The sequence below is a fragment of the Danio rerio genome, chromosome 11 (genome assembly GCF_052040795.2).
Source record: "Danio rerio strain M-AB ecotype USA chromosome 11, GRCz13ab, whole genome shotgun sequence".
Classification (NCBI taxonomy): domain Eukaryota; kingdom Metazoa; phylum Chordata; class Actinopteri; order Cypriniformes; family Danionidae; genus Danio; species Danio rerio.
The window spans coordinates 11775491-11797483 of record NC_141031.1 but is presented as its reverse complement, the minus strand read 5'-3'; the positions used below and the strand labels follow the sequence as shown (position 1 = coordinate 11797483).

Sequence of the window (21993 nt, the reverse complement as noted above, 5' to 3'; positions counted from 1 at the left end):
CTTCTAAAAAGTCATTTTCTACCTAGAATTATGTGGTTCTATCTGGCAGATCATTAACTGAAGCATTATTTGTAAAGAAAAACAATCACAAAAAAATAATTGGTGTTTTAACAATTTGTTGATGCTTAAGAAAGTAAAAGTTTTGCTTTCTATAACATTTATTTAATGTTTTAGAATGATTTTTTTTTCTTGTTCAAATTAAGCAAACAAGGCTGAGCTAAACATTTTGTTCAGTGCAGATGTTAATTTATGTAATTAATTAGGTGATATTTATTGAATTATATTTATTGAATGATATGCCCTATACATTAAATTAATTATTTGCCCTTCAAGTCTTAATATCAAATTTAAAGACTTTAAAAGAAAACAGATAATGAGCAAGGGTGAGGCAGTGGCGCAGTAGGTAGTACTGTCGCCTCATAGCAAGAAGGTTGCTGGGTTGCTGGTTTGAACCTCGGCTCAGTTGGTGTTTCTGTGTGGAGTTTGCATGTTCTCCCTGCCCTTGTGTGGGTTTCCTCCGGGTGCTCCAGTTTCCCTCACAGTTCAAAGACATGTGGTACAGGTGAATTGGGTAGGCTAACTGTCTGTAGTGTGTGTGTGTGAAAGTGTGTGTGGATATTTCCCAGAGATGGGTTGTGGCTGGAAGAGCATCTGCTGCGTAAAGTTGCTGGATAAGTTGGCTGTTCATTTTGCTGTGGCGACCCCGGATTAATAATGGGACTAAGTCGACAAGAAAATGAATGAATGAATGAGATAATGAGCAAATGAGTTAAATAAACACTGAAAAATGTTTCACTGACAATATATTCACAAATAAAAATATTTCACATTTAATATATACTTTTGAATAACTGTTTTCAACAATGTAAAACTTAACATTTCATCTTAACGTCCAAAACGCTCTTAAATTATCATGTACACGCATCTTTTCAGTTTCCGGTTTCTTCCTAATTTTGTGTGATTGGCTTGGCTTGTTGGATGGTCATCATAACCACATTTGTTGATATAATATAAAAGTATAAAAATATTTCCTAAACATTTAGAATAAAGACATGTAAAAAAATATATAAAATACTTATTTTTAAAATACAAATTTATTATCATATATCATTAGAAAAAAAGTTTTAAATTAAAAACTGCGGCCTATTGTCAGTTATTAAACAAAATAACAAACTGACCAGCACATTCAACTTTCCTCAGTCGGAATTTGGCCATTTCAATAAAAAATATTGCTAAGAAATTTAGAATAAAAGTTACTTGTAAAATGCTTCATCTATTTTAAAATACAGTAGCGAAAGACAGTTGGATGTTGGACTCATACAAATATTTATTAGCATTGACCAAATCTAATTAACTGAAATCACAGCCAACATAGGATTCCGCTTGTTCTTTTTTGATGGGTTATTTTTACTATTTATGATGGCATAGCAGTTAAAATAGGACAAATGAGCTCATTATGGGACAAATCCTGGACCTTTGTTCAATTCAATTGAATTAATCTTTATTTCTATAGCAGTTTTACAATGTAGTTGTGTCAAAGCAGCTTCACATAGAAGATTATAGTGAATTAAAACAGTGTCAGTTCAGTGTCAGTGAAGGGTATGTCTTCTGCAACAGCTGAAGCACCCTGGGTTTGAACAGAAAGGATTAGTAATACAAATGATGTCCTCATTTGAACTGCGTTTTTGAAAAGATTAGTCTAGATTAGTCATCAAGTTCAAGAACATCCACAGTCTCGCTGCTCTCCACAATCCTCCCATCCACAACGGTTTCCATCACTGTGATGGTTTTGGTCAGAAGTTCTAAAAGACAGTGAGAAAATGTCTAATCAGCAGTGCACTCCAATGCTTCACAGTCATATAATGCATTTATACCTTGTTTATCATTGTTTTACTCACTATAGATATTCACTTACTGTGGTTCTCACTGAAAAACAGATGTTGAGATAGTATTAGTAAAGCATTAATTAAACATGTCTTTCCACAAAAGTCAGCATCCATTAAATCATAAAATTATTATGAATGAATATCGCAAGCATCACCTCTTTTCTCCATCCAGCAGTCTCCTGTATTCTGCAATCTCACGTTCCAGTCTGGTCTTTACGTCCAGCAGGGTTTCGTACTCTTCTTTGTTGTTAGCAATGTTAGCGTGAAATTGGCTAAGCTGGTCCTCCAGATTGGAAACAGTGGTCTGAAGCCCAGCCAACTGGTTCCCATAGCGGGCCTCTGTGTCCTCTAGTTGCCCATCAAGGTTTGACTTCTGTGAATTTATATACATGCATATATTTAGATTGATAATAATAATGAATGATCTGTAATTTACTGAGCAAAATTCACACGCAGCATTGTTTAATGTTATTTGGTGCAAGTGTAAAACAGATATTTTTGTAGACACTATCTCCTGTTTGAACAGTCTATCTCTTGTCCTTCCAAATGAGTAAGCAAAGGAAATTACAGCACATTTCCCCTGACTGCTGTAAAGCTGGCAAAGTTCTGGTTGGCGAACTAAAAGGGGTGAGGCTGGAACTCACGGACAGTTGAAACAGCCTGGCACAGCACGTTCTGCCTAGACATGTTGCCACAGACTTTTAACCATGCTGCATTGCTTCTTCTTCTTCTTCTTCTTTTGCAATAAAATCAATTGTGTGTTTGTAAGTGTGTACAGGTTTACCATGCTCTGATGGGTTTGCAGCTCAATCTGCAGTCTTTGTAAGGTGCTTGTTAAGTCCTTTAGCTCAGTTCTGCTGTCCTGAAGCTCTTCATTATGATTGCTCACCTCCTGTTGCATTGGTGCCATCTGTGGTTAATATAAAAATGATAAAACAACTAAAGTTGTAATCAGAATTATTAACCCCCTGAATTATTAGTCCTTGTTATTTTTTCCCTTAATTTCTGTTTAACTGAGAGGTTTTTTCAACATATTTCTGAACATATTAGTTTTAATTACTCATTGATTAAATGAGTAATTAAAAAATAACTGATTTATTTGATCTTTGTCATGATGACAGTAAATAATATTTGACTAGATATTTTTTCAAGACACTACTATACAGCTTAAATTGACATTTAAAGGCTTAGGTTAATTAGGATAACTATAAGCAGGTTAGGGTAATTAAGCAAGTTATTGTATAATGAGGGTTTGTTCTGAAGACTATCGAAAAATATTTAGCTTAAAGGGGCTAATAATTTTGACCTTAAACTGGTTTTTAAAAAGTTAAAAACTGCTTTTATTCTAGCCGAAATACAACGAATACGACTTTCTACAGAAGAAAACATATTATCAGACTGTGAAAATGTCCTTGCTATATTAAATATCATTTGGAAAAATATTTAAAAAAGCAAAAAAAATTCAAAGGGGGCTAATAATTCTGACTTCTAACTGTATAATAACATGTGCACTGCATTCCACTCACTGCAAAAAAAAAAAAAAAAAAACATGCTTCCCATGCTTGTTTTTGTCTGGTTTTTAGTCCAAATATGTAAAAATTCTTAAATCAAGAAGCATTTCTTGAAAAGTTAATTGTTTTGTCTGTTTCTGAAATATTAAGTCAAAATGAGGTACGTTTTTACTTAAAACAAGCAAAACAATCCATTGATGGGTAAGCAAAATAATATTATTTCAAAGGAAAAACAAGAAACTATTTTGCTTATCCCACTGGCAGATTATTTTGCTTGTTTTAAGATAAAAATCAATTCATTTTGATTTATTATTGATTTATTACTCAAGAGATTATTTTTGCTAGTCTAGAAAATGCTTCTTCACTTAAGAATGATCAGATATTAGATATTTGGATGAGAAATAAGACAAAAACTCAAAGTAAGAAGGTGCTTTTTTTTTTTTTTTGCAGGGCTACAAAGCCATTTTATTTTATTAATCATGGATGAGTGACTAAATCTATGGGGTTAAACTGAAAACTCAAATTTAGCAAATCTATTATTTTCACACCTGTAGTTTAATAGACTTAAGTAAAATAATGGGTATTGAACTTTGATTTAATGGAGAAAGTATGGAACTTATAGTGGGAAAACAGTGTGAAGCATTTTATATTTATACAAAAAAAAGTAAGTCTTCTAACTTCCAACTTCTATATATATGCCTATATTGAAACTAGACACTTCTCTTTATTAATGTATTATTAATTTATTGCCTTGTCTTACTAAATTTTACCTTAAAATTTCACATACACACAAAAAAAAAAAATTCTCAGAATAGATTTTGATGTGTATGTGAATTCTATGAATTATTTTCAAAATTCTATTGCATATTAAGAGTCCTTTTGGGGGGTAAGTCTTATAAACGTACATCCTTTCCTGTGATTTGAACTTATTTAACCCTCTTTGTTCCTGATGTAGTTTTTTTTTTTTTTTTTTTGTAAAAGTGTTCTTTCTTTGCATAACAACAATAACAATTGCTAAAAAAAAAACAAACAAACAAAAACTGTATAACCATACCTTTTACTACAAGCACCATGGTTAAATTATACATTTAATTATCAGTGGTTCATTTGTGGTTGCCATGGTTTAATTAAAAACTTTTTGCAGTAGCAGTGGTAAAACCAAATACTAGTATTAAATAGTAGTAAGTAGTAGTAGTAAAAAAAAAAATTCAAACTAGTTGAGTGCAAGAGTTTTCTTTTTTTTACTTCACCTTGCTTTCATACCAGGACTCCAGCTCTTCACGGTTTTTCTGTGTCACAGTCTCATAGTGTTGTCGGATCTCATCAATGGCCTGATTCAGATCCATAGAGGGCGCTGCGTCCACAGAGACATTCACCTGACCGCCAGTCTCAATAGTCAAGGTGATATTCTGTAAAAGCACAAGTCAGAAAGTGTGGCACTGAGATGGATTGTAATATGATGCAGACATGCTACTAATGTTCTATCTGTAGATTAAAATCAATTTAAAAAGCCATGGAAGTGGTGGGATGAGCTAGTCTTTTAATCCCGAACATGTTTGAACAATTTCAGAAGAGTGAAATCTAATCTTTACTTCAAGTGAGATTTTAAAGGAATAGTTCACCCAAAATTTGTCATCATTTACTCGCACTTGTTTCGAACTTTTTTGAGTTTATTTCTTCTAACATCAAAAGAAGATATTTTGAAAAATGTTACCATTGAGTTTCATATATTTGCTTTTCCTTCTATGAAAGTCAATGGTTACAGGTTTTTATTTACCCTCAAAATATTTTCTTTTATGTTCAACTGAAGAAAAGAAAACTCACAAAGGTTTGGAACCACTTGAAGAAGAGTAAATAGTAAGTAAATTTTCATTTTCGGGTGATCTATCCCTTTAAGTGTAATTTAATATTACCCCTATTTGTTGATTTTATAAAAGCATTCTATACATTGGCAATTAAATCAAGCTTTTTAGTTTTATGTGTATGTGTCTAATTTTGTTTATACATGAATGATGGATGACCTTTTGTAGACCCGTGAAGCTCAAGTGATAATACTGTTTAGATTATAATGATGTAATGGAACGGAAATCCCCAGCAGAGCAGCAGCAGCAGAACCAAAGGAAAAAGGGAAAATCGAAGGAAGGAAGAAACACTCTTAATGACCCTGTGTGTGTTTTTCTTGTGTGGAAACTCTTATCTCTGAAAAGGCCACTTACAGAATGGGCCGCTATAGTAACTTAACCTTAACCAATCTGTCTTTCACATGTTTTTATAAGGGGAGAAAAATAAATGTTCTTTCCATCTACAGCAGGTTTAGAGAAATACTCTTGTACAAAATCTTTTTTTTTTTTTTTGAAATGTGTATGTGAATTCTAAAAACAACAGCAAAAAAGCCTCTTTTGAACTGTTGAAGGACTCCTTACACTTTTATCTGTGCTTTAGCAGCATTCACTGAAATCTAAAAGTATCAGCTTTAAAGATTGAGTGCTACTGTTATCAATATTGTGTATCAATATGAGTCAATATTGTACTTAGATATCAGTTACGAGTCTGTAATTTCCGGAGGATTTGTCCTGTGTTCTGTGTGGGTGTGTTTCTGTCTGTTTGTTGGAGGGCTGGTATTTGAGGAGTTCTCACTTTAGGAAACGATCCATAACTTTACTTTTCAGTTGAGTTGAGATTTTTCAGAAGGTATAAACTCCCTCTGAGCAGTACTGCTATCTGCTGAGTGTTGTCTATGGGAACTAATTTGTCATGACAAAGCAACTGAATGTCACTTTTCAAAAGTACAAACTCCAAGATCAGCCTTGTGCAACTTTGTATCCCCTTGTAGAAAATTTCATGGATCACGAATGCTAATGTAGCAATTCATAAACATAATATTTAAAACGACCATTTGTAGCTGTGAAAAGTAATTTGGATAATTATGATAGATAAGTAACAACATAAAACAATCCATTAGAGCAAAAAATATATTTTTAAATATTTCTTTTAAAATAAAATAAAATAAAACTGAATATGTTGCAAATACCGTAAAAAATTTTAACAAGCACATTTTTGCTCTTTTTGTATTTTTTAAAATATATTTTAACAATAATATTTAAAAGCCTTTAGAATGGATTTGCCTACATTTTTCTAAGAAAATACTTTAACATATATTTAAGATCCTTTAGGAAAATCTTTATTTGGATTCTAAACTGTCTACTTTAAACGAGCGAAAAACAAATATTGTCACACATCTAGACAAAAATCTCAGCTTTATTTGAAAAGTTATATATTAGTTACATTTATGCTGCTCTGTTCTGTAAGCTATTTCTCAACTTGTTTCTTCTAAATCAAAACCTTTAACATATTTTCATCTTAAGCATACACTAAAACATATTTAGAAAAAAATATTTATTATGTGAAATTATTTTATTTAAAAATTTATTTTATTGACCCTTACAGTTACAAAATATTATATATAATAGCATACAGTTGAAGTACAAATTATTAGCCTTCCTGTGAAATTTGTATACTTTAAAAAACATTTGCCGAATGATGTTTAACAGTGACATTTATTCAACAACATTCACATATTCATATTCACAAGAGTGCCAAAAACTAATTTCTATCAACTAATTAATTTAGTCTTTGCCATGATGATAGTATATAATATTTTCTAGTTATTTTGCTTGATTAAAGTGTAATTAAAGTGCTTAACTAGGTTAATTAGATTAACTATGCAAGTTAGATTATAACTAGGCAAATCTTTAGACTGTTCAGTAGCCCAGAGGTTCTCAAAGTGGGGGTCGGGACCCCCCGAGGGGTCGCAGGACAATGAGGGGGGGGTGGTTGCCTGGTGATTACTAAAAATCTATTTATTTTTATTAAACCATAATAATTACAATATTTTATCCATAACCTACTGAAAAGAAAAAATAGTCATTTATAGTTACAATACACTCCTGTATATAGTTACTATAGCTTGTAGTTACTTGTTCTTTTGGATTGCGACCCCTGGGGTAATTACATTATATTAAAGACAAAGCAATAGCGTCAGATGAAGCAGATTGATTTTATAACACCAGGTTAAAATTTCTGGCACATCTACAGCACTCACATATTACAAAAAACTCAACAAAAAATAGACTTGGGGCTATTGGTGTGTGCGCGCCATTGCTTGCAAGGTTTCTTTATTTATAACCACCTCAGAAGATATTGGGGGTCGCGAGTCACTGGCATTGCTATTGTTAAACCCCTTGCATTTGGCAAGGGGTTTAACAATATTCCCTTTAAATATTGATTCAACACCCCCCCCCCCCCGCCCCCAGCAAAACTATGAGCAACCATTGTTTTTCCAAATAAACAATATTATAGTAATACTGTGCAAATTTTCTTACTATGTTAACATCGTATTTTCCAAATTCAAATCCAAATTCCAAAGGAAGGCTTATAATCTTGCCTTTAACTCTATATTTAAAATATACTTTAGTCAGGGAAAAAAAATGAATAATAAAAAGGTTGGCAAACTTGTTAGTTTTAATGTAATGGAAAGAAAGACACAAAAAATGCTTTGTTTACACACAAACCACATCACCAAACCACTTCACCATGGTGATATTTACTGTATACAGTGCAGTGGAAATGTTTCCGTCTTTGGGCTTACATAACAGCTTTGTGTAAAACAGGAATCAATTTGTGGGTGGAATATCTGAATGACCATGCTCATGTTCAATGCCCCCAATAGAATTCCTGTCATGGTAATATAAGTGTTAGATTTTTCTTTTTAAAGAGTATATAATAAAACACTGTTGATCTAAACACCAGTCAAGTGACTTCTGTGTAATTGGATGAAATTAAAAAAAGAGTTTTTACAAATTGAACCATAAAGCCCCACTGATGTTTCTTCACAGATGCAGGTTAAGATGGGAAATAAGTGTGATATATCGTACCTCCTTGTGGTCTTTCTTCAGTACGATGAATTCCTCTTTCAGAGCCTCAATCTGCAACTCCAGATCCGAACGACTCAAACTAAACTCATCCAGAATTTTCCTCAGATTTCCAGTATCAGCTTCAATTTCCCGACGCATGGCCAGTTCATTTTCATACCTAAGAATGATGATGATTCATAATTTTATTTACCAATTAATGATCAGTTAAATCAATTCCAAGACATGAATATTCAGTTTCTCACTTTCGTTTGAAGTCATCAGCAGCCAGTTTGGCATTATCCACTTCCAGGATGAGTTTGGCATTGTCTTGGGAACGTGTGTTAAACTGCCAGGTAAAATATAAATATAGTAAAAGGATATTTACTGCCTAACACAAATGATTCTACATACTCTAAAAAGCATGTGCCAAGGACTTGTCAGTCTTTTTGGGAGTTTACAGAAAATATGCCCCGCAACATTGAATTCCTAATGACTTGTCTTGTTACGCAATAAATGATCTGGCACCTAGAGTTGTTTTATTTTCAGAGCAGTTTTCTGTGTGTCTGTGGAATTCAGCATAGGCCACAAACCTGATAAAATCTTGTTCAGTCTGTTTCTGAACATGTTTGCCAAGTAAAAAATACTGTATGTACTTAATAAGCTATTACGTTACTTTGCTTCATAGTTTTAGTCATACTAAGCATATAAAGCAGTATTCTATATATTGTGCTGTACTCTTAAAAATGTAGTATTGTTTGGCATTTTTTAATGCACAAAAGGAATTTCTTATAATCTAAAGGTTCTTCAGATCTTTAAAAAATTTTTTTTAAAACCTCTCCAATGTAAGGTTCTTCAAGGAACTGGCATTGATGCTGATATACACTACCTGACAAAAGTCCAAGTTTTAGGAAAACAAATAATAACTTAGTTGATCATTTGGTATCAGAAGTAGCTTATATGAAATTAAATAAAATATGATCATGTCTTGATTTTTAATTATTTAGATAGGACAGCAAGGCCTGACTTTGCTTAGACAAAAGTCTTATCACTTAAAAGAAATAATGTCCAGTATAGAATATAAAGTCATGGTGCAGTGGAAAAAGAATTAATATTGTGTATGACTCCCATGAGCTTAGAGGACTACATCCATACATCTCTGCAATGACTCAAATAACTTATTAATAAAGTCATCTGAAATGGCAAAGAAAGCGTTCTTGCAGGACTCCCAGATTTCATCAAGATTCTTTGGATTCATCTTCAATTCTTCCTCCATCTTACCCCAGACATGCTCAATAATGTTCATGTCTGGTGACTGGGCTGGCCAATCCCTGAGCACCTTGACCTTCTTTGCTTTCAGGAACTTTGATGTGGAGGCTGAAGTATGAGAAGGACTGCTGACCTGCTGAAAAATTTGCCCTCTTCTGTGGTTTGTAATGTAATGGGCAGCACAAATGTCTTGATACCTCAGGCTGTTGATGTTGCCATCCACTCTGCAGATATCTTGCACGCCCCCATACTGAATGTAACACCAATCCATGATTTTTCCTTCACCAACTTGACTGATTTCTGTGAGAATCTTTGGTCCATGTGGGTTCCAATAGGTCTTTTGCAGTATTTGCGATTATTTGGGTGCAGTTTAACATGATTTATTGGAAAAATCCACATTCTGCTATGTTTCCAAATGATCAACCTTTCTCTTTCAACTATGATCGACAACAAGACTTTTGTCAGGTTGTGTATATGTACACACAACAATTCTTTCTGTTTTTCAAATCTGATTGGCCACGAGTATTCTAAAAGTATCAGTACTGTTGCAGCTTCTTCATCTGTGCGTAGCATAAGGACCCTTCTTATGGAAACTTGGGTGTACACACACTAGGTTATCTGATCCATTTATGTTTAATCCCCATATCCTGGTTCATTTTCCAAGTGTGAGTGTTTTGATTAGCAGGTGTCCTGACATTTTATCCTACTTATCTGATTATGCTATCAACACTGTATTTGAATGGTTCTGAGGTTGGGGTTAGGCATTAGGTAGGTCAATAAAATTTACACTGGTAGCAAAATCTGGTCATCAAAATGTGCTACCTGCTTTTTAAATGGCCAAGGCATGGTTCTGTTGACTTTGCCCAATCATAAAACTGAAGAAACAACACGATGTTTAAGGACTGCTTCATATTGATTTATTACTCATTCTTAGTTTCAAGTAACACAAACAGTTATAGAGTCATGCTGCACTTCATCTGCCAACTTCAGCAAACCTCCTAATATGTGCATCCCAAGCGACTTAAAATGATGCAAAACAAGTGAGTGAGTGAGAGCACTTCCATTTCTGTTTAACTAAACAGTTGCATCATCTATGATGTAAGAATTCTCAGGCTGGAAGGTATAAATGCAGGGTGAGTGTGGGCCATCGGGGTAGAGGGGAGGGGGACAATTTAGCTTGGGGTTGATTTAAGGAAACCGTGCCTAATGTCAGTATTTTGGAGTCTGATAGATGTCTCTAGTTATATGTGCAATATCATTAATTTTTTGGTACATCTAAAGGCAATATTTGGTTTGTGGATGTGGCAAAGTAAACAGACAAAATAAAGACAATACAGAGCATTGAAATAATTAAAATACTAAGTTCTAAAGTGACGTTTTTGAGTTAGCAACGGCTTTTCCAGCTTTGATGATCAGTTGCAGATATGAATGCATGGTGGAAGAAAGTTTTATAATAACTCACCTCATTCCTCAGATCCTGGATGGTGTCCTGGAAGTTTGTGTGGTCGAATGTGACGTCATCGTGACTATCATACCAGTCACTGATCTTCTGCTCTAGCTCAGTATTGGCTTTCTCCAGTGAGCGTACCTTCTCCAAGTAGGAGGCCAGACGAGTATTCAGATTCTGCATGGTGGCCTTTTTATCAGCAGATAAGTCTAAGCCATCAACCAGATTAAAGCCTCTTGGAGAAGAATTAAGAAACCCGGCGGGGGATGAGATTCGGGTTCCCCGACCACCAGCTCCTCCATACACGCTGAGAGTTTTGGAGTTAGAAGTGAAAGACATGGTTTTGTCCTGGTCAAACTGAAACGCCAAAGTGGGAGACAAGTAAACGACTCAAGCTTTTGACTGTGACTTTGTCAGATTTCAAAAATCTTTAAATACCTGCCAGTCTTTGGGGGAGGGGAGAGGACATTTTGTTTCCCAGGAACAGGTGGGTATGAACGCTTGTCCTTCAGAACCCGAATGGCAACATTTTTATGCTCTTTAGAATCAAACTGTGACATTTCCTGCCCTGGACTGAGTTATCAAGAATTCTTATCATCGCATTTTTATTTATCGGAAAATCAAATGCTTCTCTAAAACAAACACACCCAGGTGTGGGACTCGGTCAAATGTCTTGTTGTGCGTCAACAAATTAGATATCTGTTGTGGCCTAGAGAATTAGTGAAGGACTTTTACTTGAATTATGCCCTGTAATTAGCAATGGCATCTTACTCTAAGTAGTTGTGCAAGTAAATAATTTAGTAGAAAAATTACAAATCTTCCATCCATGTATTTTTTGTTGAAATCACAGACATTTCTGTCAAAATTAGATAAAAAATAAATAAATAAATACAATGTGCAATTCAAAACACATCTAAGCAACACTACAAACCGGCCACTTTATTGGGTGCAACTTACTAGTACCGGGTTGAACCCCCTTTTGCCTTCAGAACTGCCTTAATCCTTCATTGCATAGGTTTAACAAGGTACCAGAAATATTCATCAGAGATTTTGGTCCATATTAAAATCATAGCATCACACATTTGCTGCAGATTTGTCGGCTGAACATCCATGATGCAAATCTCCCATTCTACATCCCAAAAGTGCTCTACTGGATTGAGCTCTGGTGATTGTAGAGGCCATTTGAGTATAGTAAACTCATTGTCATGTTCAAGAATCCAGTCTATGATGATTCATGCTTTATGACATGGTGCATTATCCTGCTGGAACTAGCCATCAGAAAATGGGTACTCTGTGGTCATAAAGGGATGGACATGGTCAGCAACAATACTCATAGGCTGTAGTATTGACAAGATGCTCAGTTGGTACTAATGGGCCCAAAGAGTGACAAGAAAATATTCCCCACACCATTACTCCACCAGCAGCAGCCTGAACTGTTGATACAAGGCAGGATGGATCCATGCTTTCATGTTGATGACGCCAAATTCTGACACTAGCAGCCGAATGTTGCAGCAGAAATCGAGACTCATCAGACGAGGCAACGTTTTTCCAATCTTCTATTGTCCAATTTTGGTGAGCCTGTGTGAATTGTAGCCCCAGTTTCCTGTTAGTTGACATGAGTGGCACCCGGTGTGGTCTTCTGCTGCTGTAGCCCATCTGCCTCAAGGTTCAATATGTTGTGCAATCGGAGAAGCTCTTCTGCATTCCTTGGCTGTAACGAATGGTTATTTGAGTAGCTGTTGCCTTTTTATCAGCTCGAACCAGTCTGGCCATTCTCCCCATTCTCCAACAAGGCATTTGTGCCCACAGACCTGCCACTCACTAGATACTTTTTCTTTTTTGGACTATTCTCTGTAAACCCTAGAGATGGATCAGTGGTTTCTGAAATTCCCAGACCAGCTCGTATGGTACCAACAAAGTCACTAAAATCACCTTTCTTCCCCATTCTGATGCTTGGTTGGAACTGCAGCAGATCATCTTGACCATGTCTACATGCCTAAATGCATTGAGTTTTTGCCACGTGAATGGCTGATTAGAAAATCGTGTTAATAGGCAGTTGGACAGGTGTACCTAATAAAGTGGCCGTCTTGTGTATAGGCTGTTTTCATGAACATCTTTGGAGCATAGAGCTGTGAATGTCGCATGGCATAAAAACAAGGTTTTAGTTACTTTTATATTGATGTATGATGTCTCCTTGATGTGACAAGTTTTATGTGAAAGAAATACCTGAACAACTGACACCAGTAGGTAAACAAGTGTGTGTTTCTAATGAGGGTGTGTAGAATGACTCTCACACCAGAAGTTCACAGTGTTCAATATGACAACAACAAACTAATTTTCTCCTCATGTAACATGCTTATCAGTTTACTCTATTCTCTGTTATTTGTTGTTTTTTTTAAACATGTGAAATGTGTATTTTTGAATTCTTCATAATGTACAATCTTATCAACCAAGTTAGTTTCACTTTTAGTCTGAAAATAAAACAAAACATTAAAAATGCTTTTTGTAAGGTGGCTTGTACATCAGAATGCTGCTTTTCCAGATTTATCATCTCATCTTGACGTATTTTTTTTGCTAGAATATATGTTGCAAGAGCTCAAGAACATTTATATGAGAGAGCAAACATACGATTTAGATGACTGAAAAGATTAGACCTAAACTTGCTGTACCTGGGCTTGGCACTGTAATCTTTTGTGGAGAATGATGGCTACATGTTAAACGGATAACTGGAAGAGTAAAATGCAAGAGATTTATGATTTTCGAACACATGCAAAGATAAATACCTGACACTGAGCTAAGAAAACCACACTCAACAAGAAACAGCTGTGCTACTTAATCAGTAACTATGACAACAAACAAAACTTAGGAAACAAAAACAAAGCATTGAAAAACAAAGCAATTGCTTAGAATAAAGGCTCTGTCTAAATTTACACACTTCATAGGTACTCATTTTGAATATGTACATAATTTAAAAATACAAAAATGCTATGATCTTGTATGAAGATGAGAATTAATTCCAAATATACGTAATAATATCCATCACTATCATGTTACCTACAAGTGTTGTGTTGCTTCTACTGTCTTTGAGAAATCCATTGTGTGTCCAATTCAGTCATAGCTCATCTGGGTAATACTGTGAATCTGACATTATTATTTGTCATGTACGTCTACTGTTTTTCACAATCCGGCATTTGACAACAATTTTTTTTTTGCTCACATCACGTCTGTTTTTGTCATGACAGTGTGAACAAGCATTGCATATAATCTTTTCAATTCTGGTTTTAAATTTAAAAACAGTATAGCGCATTAGTATGGTAAAGTTAAAAAAATGCACAGTTGTCTGTAAAAATGGCCATAATAATAATCATCTTAAACATAATATGATGTTACATGCATAATATGATGTGACATGCTTTATTCTTAAGTAGACCAATATGAACATCTTTTCTATGCTATGCTATTTTTTTATTCAGATTTTTATTTTTTACATTATTGTAAGCCAGTTTTGGAGCTCAAAAAGCCAGGTTACGTTCAGTTTTCATGTATGACGAAACCATACAGCAGCTGTTTCAGCTAGCACACTCTTTAAAACAAAGGTTCATTAAGCTTCTAACTTTATTTACCATACAACACTGGGTTGTTTCCAGCCAAATTTGGGTAAAATCTTTGGGTTAAAAAGACCTTCATTCAACATTTCTCATTTTGTATTCCACAAAACAAAGCAAGTAATTTTTATCTGTCTGAGTGAATTATGCCATCATATTAACTATACCTTTAAACAAGTGTCAAGAAAGAACAACAAATCTAGTTCAGCATGAACAGGTCATACACACAGATCACTGATCATGAACCGGAGTGTATTTGAGGTGTCACTGTGATTCATTCTAGGATTTAAGGTGGATGCCACATACTGGGTGTGTTTTGATAAAAATGCCTCTTCTGTCAGCTTTGATCAAACAACTATTCAGTTATGAATAATGAGAAACAATAAAAGGAACTGAAAATCCAGCATATAAAGCTTAAGACAAAAGGGGAAAAACAGGCTTAAATCCACAGATTGTGAACAGTGTAAAATGTTTGTGTTGAAGTGGCTGATGCCACAGTAAAGGTGTTTAGCCACCAGGTGATGCTATGTCACAATCATTTATTTTCCTGCCTAAATTTAAACACTGACCTGATGGAGAGTGTCGCTGCTGGAAAATCTAATTTCTGTTGCTGTTAGAATGCAATGCAAATATACCACACTAAAACATACTAAGCAAAACTTTGGCTTCTGGGGTCAAATTTGGTATATCACTAAAAGAGGTTTATCAAGGGCGTAGAATTGGCATGGACCGAGGGGACATTTCCCCACCAATAACCACCAATTACTGAATGTCCCTACCAATAATTTAATTGACTTAAATGACTCCGTTAACCCTTAGTAACCTACACGTGCACAAAGTCAAGTTCACTACGAGTTCATTATAATACTATTAATCAACTAATCTAAATTCGGTTTTGATTTTGGCCTCCATAATTATGAAAATCAACAATCGAGATAAAACTGTTAAATTGCGTCACACACCTCTCTAAATTTCTCAACATTCTTACCTCCTCAAAGCCCGACTGCAGTCAAATCAACTTGACTATTGCAGCATGGGACGTGATTGTTATTTATATTAGGAAGCGTTTATTTTATAATATTAAGTTCTTTATTCATGTTTTTAAGTGCAAAACTGAATTTCTGCTGTTCAATGCATGCGCTCTGGGAATGTATGTCCCCACCAATGTCAAGAGCGAATCTACGCTCTTGAGATTTTATCATTGAATATTTTTGGTCATTGATGCCCTTACGAAAAAAATATACTGAAGTAATATTAAAGTATATATTACTGTTCGTAATACTTCACATAGTAAGTATTCAATATTGTCAGTGTACTAACTGATTACTACTTGGGACTAAATCCCACTTTTAGTATATACAATTAATCTAAGTGTACTATAACTATAAGTAACATTAGTAAACTTTAAATGCACAAGTAGTTTATATGATGTATTTAATTTGATCTTTAAGTGAATTTATGTGTATATTAAGTGTATTTTTAGAATATTTGAAGTAATATTTCATTTGTCTCTGAAACTGGGTCAGAATGAAACAATATAGGAAAAAAAAAATTAGTCCATCCAATTAAAAGAGTAAAAATAGGTATGCTTAGAATATATATATATATATATATATATATATATATATATATATATATATATATATATATATATATATATATATATATATATATATATATATATATATATATATATAAAAACATATAGTTTTAGTTTAAGATATTAATATCACACAGGGGTGGCTATAAGAGTGGCTTTTAAAAAACTGTCTGTTTAATCTTAGTATTTTGCTAGAGGTGCTTTGACTAGTTTGTCTTTATTTTGACATGCTTTTACATATGAAGAGAAATACACCCTAAAAGTTCTAATTTTCTTTACTATGAAAACAGCTCTGCTGGCTTTTGAACACCTTTATATAAGAAAGTAAACATGCAGCTGGAATCTTTTTTATACATATACAGTATATATATAAATATTGAATAAACTATAGTAAATTAAAGTGTATGTAGACTGCCATTAAAAGGTTTAAGGTATATGATTGCATAAACTTATCAAAATTCTTTTAAAATAAATTATGTTAACTATAGGCGGCTTGGCTCAGTGGTCTGCTGTGGCGACCTCTAAAATAGACTAAGACTAAGCTAAAGGAAAATGAATAAATAAATTATTGAAGAAATATAACATTAAGGACACTGCAAAAAAAATGCTTTTCTTACTTAGTTTTTTTTTGTCTCATTTGTAGTCCAAATATCTAAAAATAAAAAAATTAAAAGTTTGTTGTTCTTCCTTAAGATTATTTTGCTTACCCCATTGGCAAATTATTTTGCTTGTTTTAAGAAAAACTCAATTTTGGCATATTACTTCTTAAAACATAACAATAAGTTTAGCTTGTCTAGAAAATTCTTCTTGATTTAAGAATTTTTAGGTATTTGGACTAAAGATCTAAATAAGAAAATAATTTTTTGCAGTTAGTTACAAATATTTATTCAGCAGGATCACTTAAAACTGAAGATTAGAGTTGAAAACTTTAGCTTTGCTATCCAAGAAATAAACTACATTTAAATTTAAGTTAATTCTTTTTTTTTTTTTTTTTTTTTCAAAAGCATTGAACCAATTATACAGACATCAATCCAGTCTTGGCTTCTATTGGTACTAATTCAGAACAAATAAAAGGCATTAACCACAGCAAAATAAAGAGACAATGTAACTGTCTGTCTCCTCAGGGGATATACTAATTTGTCAGCCAACAGGATATAGCTATAAAAAGTCTCTCTCCCTACAATATTAAAAACACACAGTGCATGTGCACTAGGCTACTACAGTAAGTGCTGCCAGCTACAGAGAACAAGACAACCTTTGTCTTTTCACATCACACTCCCATCAGTAGTCACACCTTCCACAACAGGTGATAACATGGTTGCAGATAAAAGTCATCAGACGTTTGGCATCGTGAGAACAGTACACAGTATCTGTCTGCATGCCAGCCATCTCTGATGCAATAAGACATATGACAGAAACCCGTAAAGCCAGGAATCTGACATATCCAGAATGAAACAATAAGAGGGGGACTGTTGCAGATAGAAGAAATCAGATGTTACACACCAAGCAAAAATCCACAAGCTAATGTTTACACTTTACCTTGTTGTCATGGTATTAGTGTATGAATAGGAGATGATTACACACACAGACAAGTTCAAGCCACGGTCTCTGAGGACAACATGGGTGTTAACATCCACTTTGTGACTGCTATTGAATAGTGTGATGCTCGCACAAGCACTGAGGGGTGTTACACAGCTAATGGAGGGAGTTATCTGAATACAACATTGTTGACAATGAAAGCCTAAAGGATGCTTATTATGTTACATTAAAGGTTTGAAATTAAACTTTCTTAAATAGATTTTTTGAGTAACCAGTTATTCTGAGCAGACTAAAATGAAGATATCACAGTGCATATGAATTCAGGATTTTCAAATATTTAATGTTGCAGCAAGGGAAGAATACAGAAAAAGCACAGGAAGATTTTTTCTGGTTGCTCCAGGAACAGTCCTTCGAAGATAGTTTTATATAGGCTTACAAACAGATGATGAAATATTGTGTGTAATCATTGGTCTAAACCTTTTTTAGCATAATCCTATTGATCATACTCAACAGGCAGCACACTATTCCTGCAGCTGGCACATTCCAGCCCTTTAACTGATTGAAAACTACAGTTGAGCATGTGATTATATTAAGAAGCACATACATTGATAACATTAACTTTGGGTTCCCTTAAAGGGATACATGTATAAAAAAAGAATATAAATAGAATATATGGAATATAATAATAAAATATTTTTTCTAACAACACACTAATCAGACATAACATTATGGCCACCTAAAAAGCAGTAAAACCTGTGGTCCACAAAACAGCAGTAATAAAACAAGGCATTGTTTTTTGTGAGGTGGCAATAGGTCTTATTTAGTACTCTGATATCAACATCAGGAGCTCTGGTTTCCATACATTGCAGAGTGGTTGTGCAGTGTGAGTCTGCTTTTCCAAGTTGAACCAAAAATGCTTTATTGGGTTCATGTCGGGTGAATTTGGAGGGCAATATATTAATGAAAATTCATATGCGTATTATGTAATTTAAAGTATTGTAATGTGTGTGTATATATACTGCATTTATTATGTTTGGCCATACACCAAAGCACTTCACAATCATGAGGGATGGGGTCTCTCCACATCACCACCAGTGTGCAGCATCCACTTGAATGATGTGACGACAACGGCACTAGTGCTCTCACCACACACTAGCTATTGATGGAGTGGAGAGACAGTAATAGAGCCAGTTCAGTGGATGGGAATGATTGGTAGGCCATTATGGGTGAGGGCCGATGGAGGGTATTTGGCCAGGGGTTACAAAGAGAGTCTCATCCGAAAGACTAACTGACAGTATAGTGTCTCCTTTGCTATACTGAAAGAAAAGTCAAGTAAAGGAGGTCAAGCCTTCTCATTTATGGCTCCTAAACTCTGGAATAGCCTTCCTGATAATGTCCAAGGCTCAGACACACTCTCGCAATTCAAAACTAGATTAAAGACCTATCTTTTTAGTAAAGCATACACTCAGTGCATCACTTAACGGTATGCCGCATGAATGTGCTCCACGCAGGTTTTTGGATCTCGTATATATACACTATGAACATATATACGATTCCTGTGACGTTCCAGAGACAGACGAGTCTTCACTGACGTCCATCGTTGTCAAGCCTCCGGCGCCAAGACTGCAGCTCTGCACAAGACGTTTGGCCATAGGAGAAATAATTGTGCCCAACAGAGCCTGGTTTCGTCAATTGGTGAAGTTTTTTCCTTGCTTTGCTTGCTTGGTTCGAGACCTGTAGAGCTGGGCATCGATTGATTTGCTCTTCAGTGTTTGGACTCTCAGCAGTGAATATTAAACCACACTGAACTGAGCTAAACTAAACTGAACTTAAACAATGAAAACTGAACTGACACTGTATCAAATCACTATAATCTTTTATGTGAAGCTGCTTTGACACAATCTATATAGCAAAAGCGCTATAGAAATAAAGGAGAATTGAATACTGGGGCATTAGGACTCAAACAGACCACAGGTTGAGTGCTCCCTGCAGGCCTCATTAACACCACTTCTAACAGCAACCTAGTTTCCCATGTGGTCTACTATCCAGGTACTGAAGGCAGCCCCACATAGCTTCAGTGACTAATCGCTCTTGTGCTGCAGGGTGATATGGCTGTGGCAAATATTATTTGAATCATTCTTTAGAATATGTTACGCCCCATTCACACGGGGCGTCAGCTTCAACTCTTCCCATTCACTTTAAATGGGTGACGTCAGGCGTAGCCGAACTGCATCCGATTCAGAGGCATTGCTTGCTGCAAAAGTTGGGACTTGCTCAACTTTTCAAGCGCCGACGGAAGCCTCAGCTAATCAGGTTGCTGTATGCAAATACACCAGCTCAGACAGTGGCCTATTGCTGACTAATTTCATTGGCTGATCCTCAGGGTCGAATTTAAAAACACTTTGGGCCCTGGGGCTATAGTAAATCCAAGTGCCCCCTTTTATTTTTTTACCTCACAAAAAATAAATTAATTAATTCATTAAATGAATTATATAATTTGTTGTTCATTGTTGTTCTTGTTATTAATATTAGTATTATTAATAATTTACTAATTAATATTATTATCTAATTTTCCACCATTTGATTTATATTTATTATATATATATTTTTTATATTTTATTAAACTAGGCCTGCAAGTAGGTTATACAAATTAAATAATAACATAATATGAACTTTAAAGTTCAAACAGGCTGCCAAAATCAGCAAAACAAAAACACTTGCATTTTTTCCTAACTTAGTGCTTTATAATGAATGCTTTAAATAGGGGTTTACCTTTAAAAGGTTCTTTAGAAATTTTAAATCCCTAATGATTAAGGGTATCACGATCTTCCAAATCCTCGATTCGATTACATTTTCGATTCTAAAGGCACAATTCGATTCGATTTTCGATTATGAATAATTAATTAATTAATGACCAATTAATTATTTGTAGCCTACTGTTTAAACTTACTGACCTGCATGGTCTTTGTTTTACCCATAAACAAATAATACAGTAAATGAATAAAGATAAGTTACGCACATAATTACCACCTGTCAATCACGTTTTCTGCGGGACTCGTGAATAGGCAGTGATCTGTGTCGTTATAATGGCGTCGGTAAAAAAGAGGCACAACCAACAGGAACCAGCCAAGAGTATCTGAGGTGTTCGCTAAAATGACTAAGTAACAGTGAGTGAAAGATTCAAAAATATATCAAAAATATTAAAATATCAAAAATATTGTGGTCTTCTGAGTTACAGAAGGCTATAGCATCCTTATTTTATTTTGTGTGCTTATTTATTAATTTATTACATCGGATATAGGCCTATTGTCTGATGAAAGCCAGTGCCAATATTTCATTGCTTTACATTATTCTGTCTTTTTCATAAAAAGGGCAAAGTAAACATTTATAAAAAAAAAAAAAGTTTGCTTTCAGAACAATGGATTTGGGAAACGCCAAATCAACAAGTGATGTTTTATAATCAAATTTCGGGAGGAGCACGATCAGTCTTTGACGAGGCTAGTTCATTACACACAATCATTCTATTATCCTATCAGTTCAAGAGCAAACCCCTATAAATAGTCAAATACGTCATACCTCCGTTTCTCTCGACTTCAGCGTCTGTCCACCACCCCAACTCCACACTGTTAAACCAGATACCTCTTTAAATCTGAGGGGGGAGCGTTCTGGATTCGGGCTAGACACTGTGCTCGGACCCTATCTCTCTTTATCCTGATAAAAGCTCATGAGCCCTCTCCCCGGACAGCACGCCAAATACGCATATTCTATTCAGTCAAATATCTGTTAGTGTGAACTTGTGAAACTATGTTTGTAACTTGCAAACTTTAGTTGGCTAACGATGGTTTTCAGAAACGCACCCCTGGTGAAGTCACTGGCACTTTAAATAAACCCTCCCATATATATCCATTATATTATGGATCTATTGCCTGTGCATAAAAAGATTTTGGATTTATGTAACTGTGTATAGAGTATGCACAGTGTAACGTTGGGGAGTGACACCAACAACAGAAGGTAGGATCCAAATGCAGGTTTATTCACAGTCAGGCAAGCAATGGTCAAAATCAGGTATGAACAGGTATGTGCGGGCAAATCCAGAGTCGTAATCAAGGTACAGGCAATAGGTTGAAAGGCTGGCGGCTAAACAAGACAACAAGGATACAAAGCTAGGTTCAAACACGGAGAAACAAGACAGGGGGCCTGTTTCAGAAAGGAGGTTAAGTGAAAAC

General features: G+C 34.8%; 2 protein-coding genes across 4 annotated transcripts in view; both read right to left on the bottom strand.

The window, feature by feature from the left end:
- Positions 1 to 21993, bottom strand: part of pla2r1 (phospholipase A2 receptor 1) — an 868273-nt gene that overhangs the window by 433334 nt on the left and 412946 nt on the right. The window lies entirely within an intron of this gene.
- On the bottom strand, positions 1480 to 15958 carry krt98 (keratin 98). 3 transcript variants are annotated; one of them, NM_001102641.1, is given in 8 exon segments: positions 1480 to 1802; positions 1899 to 1926; positions 2042 to 2259; positions 2671 to 2796; positions 4648 to 4806; positions 8332 to 8488; positions 8574 to 8656; positions 11039 to 11429. In NM_001102641.1, coding segments are annotated over 7 exon segments (1086 nt in total). In that variant the 5' UTR covers positions 11363 to 11429; the 3' UTR covers positions 1480 to 1802; positions 1899 to 1907.

What these genes read in the sequence shown, in the direction of transcription:
- krt98 (XM_087271686.1), bottom strand. Translation starts at nt 11,362, where the DNA reads ATGTCTTTCACTTCTAACTCCAAAACTCTCAGCGTGTATGGAGGAGCT. An exon ending in TGAAGAAAGACCACAAGGAG is followed by an intron (nt 4,807 to 8,331) that starts GTACGATATATC and finishes GTGCTTTTACAG; the next exon opens with AATATCACCTTGACTATTGA. An exon ending in AGTCCTGGTATGAAAGCAAG is followed by an intron (nt 2,797 to 4,647) that starts GTGAAGTAAAAA and finishes TATTAACCACAG; the next exon opens with ATGGCACCAATGCAACAGGA.